We start from the raw sequence: 5923 nt of genomic DNA, 5'->3' as shown, positions 1-5923 counted from the left end.
TATATGCCTTTTGAGTCATAATAGATATGTTATAAAATTTAACGGTAATCCATACTCACGCTCAGTACTACTGATCTTAATTTAGTTTATCCTACAATACAATATGCAGATTTTGTTTTAACAGGTTCTGCTTACCTTTGTATTGACGTCCGTTTAGATCAGTTTCCTGAGGCGAAGCTGGATTCCGCTGCTCCTGCAAACAGGTCACCCGTATTTTCTGATCCGTCTCTTACTTGTCTCCTGTCTCTATCAACTTTTTATGGACCAAATTCAGAGTTAGAAAACCATCCTCTGCTACCAATTTTGTTGATGATCACAAGTTTACTGGAGAAACGGAGACCAAGTAGAGACTTTCGGACAAGGTGGATAATTGTATAATATAAGGCAGTTTATTCAGAGGTAAAGATATCTGTAAATAGCGTGCACGGACCCGTTCGTCAATCTCGTAGGGAGATATCTGAGCCCGAGAGCCCCTAAACATTGTGTGCTGACATTTTATACAATAAAATAAAGTAGGTTGATTCTAGTAGTTCTGATCTTCTGATTGGTCCTGATGAGTTGGGCGAGGTCACCTCCAGGCTAGTGTCACTGTTGCATTGGCTCTGAGTCGGGTTCTCTGTCTTCAGATGTTCAGCCTAAGAGAAGGGGGTTTTTGTGTGTGTGTGTGTGTTTGTGTGTGTTTAACAGTGGTGTGTGTGTGTGTGTGTTTATCAGTGGTGTGTGTGTGTGTGTGTGTGTGTGTGTTTATCAGTGATGATGTGTGTGTGTGTGTGTGTGTGTGTGTGTGTGTGTGTCCTCAGAGCAAGAACTCGTGAGTTGGAAGAACTGAGAGACCTATGGCGTGGGTGTTGTCCATAGCCACCTGCTGATAAGGCTGACAAGATAGAAGTCTCTTGTGCATTGTATTAAATACAAAGGCCCAACACAAGATGGGTCATGCACAAGATTTTAGTCAGACCAAGCTATAACATTATATATTTACTACGACAGTACCCAGTGTTCGTGGGGTCCGACATGCCAGTCAACCTGCTATCTGAGTTTGGTTAATAAACCGGGAATTAGTAAACTCAAACCTCTGTCTGGACAATTGTTCATTTATGATCATTACAATATTTTGTAACGTTCGTTCTGTCTAAGAAAGAAGGCGCTTGCAAACGAGAGCGGTAAAAACAAAACAAAAAACTACCGCCCGAACAGGGACTTGAACCCTGGACCCTCAGATTAAAAGTCTGATGCTCTACCGACTGAGCTATCCGGGCTCTGACATGCAGAGAAAATTTAAATATCTTGATTTTAGAAGTTGTAGCTAGATCACATCTAAACTTGTTAGGAAAGTGAGCCGTTCGCAACTGTTGCCGAAGACGTTGCATTCTTTCTGTGTTGCTCTGCTCAAGAGCTAGGGGACACTTTCCTACCACATAGCTAACGTTACAGTAAGTGTATTGCAGTCAGCATCGTAACGTTTATACCACAGATTAATAGGTTACTAGTTTTGGTTTTACCCACAGGTGAATAGGAACTGTTACCGTATCTTTGGTTATGCTAACGTTAACTTAGCTAGCTACTGTAGCTATCATAGCTCGCAATAGAGTGTTCCATTTCATTATGTGGTCAGCTAACCTAGCGGTGCAAAGATGCACCATTGTCCATGTGTAAGTGTTAATATGCACCGAAAAACTACTGTCAGCCTCTGTGTTGTTCCTTTCATCTCCATTTATTGACAATTCAGTGTTTTCATCAGATCAATATACGTACTTTATTAACGTCATTATTGTTCGCAAAAAAACTGCGACTAATGCATAGTGTCAGTTTTTTTTGGGGGGGTCTCAAGTTTAGGACGTAAATGAAAGACCTGTTTTGATCAGATGAAAGGGGAGAAAAATGTACAGGCCCCAGCGAGATTTGAACTCGCGACCCCTGGTTTACAAGACCAGTGCTCTAACCCCTGAGCTATGGAGCCCTGTTCTGTTGAGGCTGAAGCGCAAACTCTTTTTGAATATGGCCTGGACAGCCTTTCATTCGAGCTCTATAAATGTTCTGAAAATATTTTATGTTTGCTTGCAAAGGCCTAAATTGATCGCTTTGATTGTATTGTAAAAACATCTCTGTCAGTATTTTAAATCACCACGATAAAGACAAAAAAATATCCTGCATTCTGACTTGCAATGTGTTTTCAACTTCAACCACTAGATGGCGTCGAAGAACTGCATTTGTCAACAAGCCGTTCAGAAGTTGTTTGTAGCCAGTCATTTGTTGCGCTCAAGTGGATAATTAAGCAATAAGGCCCGAGGGGGTGTGGTATATGGCCAATATACCACAGCTAAGCGCTGTTCTTTAGCATGACACAACGCGGAGTGCCTGGATACAGCCCTTAGCTGTGGTATATTGGCCATATACCACAAACCCCAGAGGTGCCTTATTGCTATTATAAACTGGTTACCAACATAATTGGAGCTGTAAAAATACATATTTTGTCATACCAGTGATACACAGTCTGATATACCACGGCTGTCAGCCAATCAGCATTCAGGGCTCGAACCACCCAGTTTATAACATACCTTTTACCTCGGGCAGAACAAACCATTTATTTTTACTGCTCTAAAAAGGTTAGTAACCAGTTTATAATAGCAATAAGGCACCTTGGGGGTTTGTGCTATATGGCCAATATTCACAGCTAAGGGCAGTATCCAGGCACTCTGCATTGCATCATGGGTAAAAATAGCCCTTAGCCATGATATATTGGCCATTTACCACACCCCCTCGGGCCTTATTGCTTATGTATAGACTACATACATATTCACAGTCCAGACCAGTATTTACTACTTTACTCGTGCTTTTGCACCGCAGTCTTTCAATGGGAAAACTTGGCTAAAACCTAAATCTATCTTCTCCAGTCACTCTCTGTAACCACTGCACTGACCATTGAACACAGAATGTGCACACACATAAATAATCCTTTAGTTGGCATAGCCTATAAAGCAACACTATGCACCTTAGTATTTTTGTGTTTGCTTATGCATTTACAATTTGGGATAACTTTAGGGCGGATCTGCACCAGTGGCGTACTACTTTGGGAGTTCAATGCACCTGACTGGCTTGCAAAGACAGCCTCCTATGGCTTTGGGCGTGGTATAGAATAGAACGGAGCCTACGGAGGTACCAGCCTCCCGAATGGGTCATATTCAATTTAGGGATACAGAGATGGATACGTATGGTTAGCCAGAGGACGTAAAATATGTCCAATATTTGCTTTGGAATACTGAAACCATTCCACCATGGAACTCGTATTCGATATCCGATAAATACGCGCAGGAATTGAATTGAATTGTATTTTATGGATAGGCATATTTTTTGCATCACTAACCACTTGAGGATTGTAAATGAGAAACATGCGTGTGGAAGACGGACGGATTGTTAGTCTTGGTTTTGAACCCATTTCTAAAACCAAGCCTCCATCGCAAGGACGGTAAGTAACTGGTGAATAGGCCTATACTAGAGCAATGATTTATTCAATATCTGCCGTAGATAACCGGTTGAATGTGATTTTTCAAATACCAATAAAATGCTGCATTTGTTGTTTGCGTTTTGATTGTGTTTATAAGAAGGGACTAGTGTCCACATAGCCCGTGCGTAAAAATGCGTTCCAAATGTTCCAAGATCACAATACATCATCATCACTTCTATCGTAACCTAGTTGCCTTTCTCTGAACTTGGACAAGGCGAGGTTTATGCGTGAACATCGGACTGGCTTATTTTATGGATTTAAACAAGTGTCAACTGATTTACACAATAACTCAAAAGATAGGCTATAAAAAACCTATATAGATACCGGAACGTTTTCTTATTCAATGGTTTATTTCTTGTGCTTAGCCTAGGTAGTTGTGTACAGTAATTGACAGGTGCCAATTCAATTGACACAATTCGTGTACTTGTAGCCTAATGTAGCCCATCCCACGGAGGGAAGATTCATAGTTACAGTAATGACATGTAATAAACATGTTCAATAGGCCGACTGTACTGTTTCTAGGAAAATGACGCGATGATTAGCCAATCATCACAAAGAGCTGAGTAATCGCCCCTAAACATGTTGTGCCAGGCTTCATCCAAAAATGCATGTATTGTATGAATGAAACTGTACACCCAATCCGTTCTCTCTGCGCAGCATATACCTGTCCAGCCTGTTTCACAGATTTGGGAAAGGTCGCTCAGCGAGTCACGGGCATTGGTAGGTAGGTCTATTACGAGTGTGGTGTTGGATGTCACTTTGGAACAGTTCAACACGCTACTACGCCCCAACGACTGGAACGGAGCTCCGTCCTGTCTTCACTCCACAAGTGTAGCTTGGTCTCGCCACTTGCGCTCTGGCAAAGGGATTTATAAGATTCAGTCGGACACACTTGTTTCTTTACGCTAGAACGTGACTGAAAAGTAAGGCTGTCAACAATAATAACAGGAGCACTCTCCGTTTCTTTGCTTGTCCACGGTTAATGAAGGCATAACAACCCGGTAAAACAGAAGATTTCTCCGCGTTCGACCATGAAAGTGGCACGGATATTTGTGGCCAGATGCTGCGCTCCTTCACATTAGCACGCCGCCGGCTGACTAAATGTAAGATCCCTCTTTGTTAATTTAGGGAGACCTGTATTTGTGTGTAGATATAACCTAGCTACAAGCCCATATAACTTATACACTACGGGACTTAATGTAGGCTAGATTGAGCTGATGTTGGAATCAGTGATGAGACAGCGATCCTCGTTTCAATGAACAGCGATAGGCGACTTTGTAGCCAAATCAAAATTAACAAAGTCTAGCCTGGTTCCGGATGTAAACACAACGTCGCGCCTTCCTTTTTTCACCGAATCCCGACATGGTTTCTAACAAAGGGGCATTTTCTAACTTCTCTTTCCAGGGCCACCATGCTCCTTGCGTCCGCTGTGGTCGTGTGGGAATGGCTCAACGAACACGGGCGGTGGCGGCCCTACAGCCCGGCCGTCTCCCACCACATCGAGGCGGTGATACGAAGCGATCCCCGTGGTGGGAGCGTCGTGCTAGGCCAAGTCGACAACCGCCTCTCGCCCTACATCCTAGACCTGCAGTCGATGCACCAGTTCAGGCAGGACACAGGTAAGAAGACGAGAGGTGGGAATGGCTGTTGTTGTTGTTGTGGGGATGCTGTTGTCATGTCGTTAGGCTCCTGGTGTTGTTGGTGTAAGAAGGCAGTTGGATGTATGTAGGTGCAGAACTTTTGTGAAACATCACAGCACAGTTGGGAAAAAAAACTGGATGGTCTTAAGAGATAGATGGGAAACCATGTGTTTGATGTGTTTGATACCATTCCACCTTATTCTGCTCCAGCCATTACCACGAGCCCATCCTCCCCAATTAAGGTGCCACCAACCTCCTGTGATGTCCAGTGAGTGTCTGTCTGTGTCTTGGTCTGTCTGGAATGGATACATTGTGACAGACAAAAGTCATATCAGAATTCTTAGTTCTAAAGAGGCCTTTTGACATCTTAGGCCCAGTTGTCAGCATGTTCTGGTTTTTACTTCATGTTATTGCACAGCGTCATACAATTCTGTTTGTTTTGCATGTGGTTCAACTGATAGATAGTGACTGCTTTGCCACTGGAGTGGCGCTTAGAGCTCACAGGTTGGTTCCATTCCGTCATAGAATGAGAATTAAGAATGAATTACAATCAGTTCCATATTCCAAGAGCCTGGCTGGGTCCCTGACTTTAACCCTCCGCTTGCCTGTCAGACAGAATGGGGTGGAAGTGTGATGACCTAGAACAGCTGTACCTCACGGAGCCTTGGCCTCTTGCGAGAGACATTCTTCCCCCCCATACTCCCCGAATCTAACGCCCGCAGCTGCCGTGTGGAGACGGACAATTGGGTGGGATAAGCAGAGGGAGCGAGAAAGAAAT

General features: G+C 43.4%; 1 protein-coding gene and 2 non-coding genes across 3 annotated transcripts; 1 reads left to right on the top strand and 2 right to left on the bottom strand.

The window, feature by feature from the left end:
* Positions 1-1186: 1186 nt before the first annotated feature.
* Positions 1187-1259, bottom strand: trnak-uuu. The gene has a single exon. It is a non-coding gene; the product is annotated as a tRNA-Lys (tRNA).
* Positions 1260-1887: 628 nt separating this feature from the next.
* trnat-ugu lies at positions 1888-1960 on the bottom strand. Its single transcript has one exon. It is a non-coding gene; the product is annotated as a tRNA-Thr (tRNA).
* A 1216-nt stretch (positions 1961-3176) lies between these two features.
* LOC123490839 (E3 ubiquitin-protein ligase DTX4-like) lies at positions 3177-5262 on the top strand. Its single transcript, XM_045220691.1, has 2 exons — positions 3177-3466; positions 4910-5262. Exons 1-2 carry the CDS (start codon positions 3381-3383, stop codon positions 5232-5234), a joined length of 411 nt encoding a protein of 136 aa, XP_045076626.1. The 5' UTR covers positions 3177-3380; the 3' UTR covers positions 5235-5262.
* The last annotated feature ends 661 nt before the right edge of the window (positions 5263-5923 follow it).

This window comes from Coregonus clupeaformis, unplaced genomic scaffold (assembly GCF_020615455.1).
Source record: "Coregonus clupeaformis isolate EN_2021a unplaced genomic scaffold, ASM2061545v1 scaf5026, whole genome shotgun sequence".
NCBI classification, from domain to species: Eukaryota; Metazoa; Chordata; class Actinopteri; order Salmoniformes; family Salmonidae; genus Coregonus; species Coregonus clupeaformis.
Note: the sequence above shows the minus strand (reverse complement) of the source record. Positions and strands in the feature narration are given on the sequence as shown.

What these genes read in the sequence shown, in the direction of transcription:
- LOC123490839 (XM_045220691.1), top strand. Translation starts at nt 3,381, where the DNA reads ATGAGAAACATGCGTGTGGAAGACGGACGGATTGTTAGTCTTGGTTTT. An exon ending in AAGCCTCCATCGCAAGGACG is followed by an intron (nt 3,467 to 4,909) that starts GTAAGTAACTGG and finishes TTCTCTTTCCAG; the next exon opens with GGCCACCATGCTCCTTGCGT.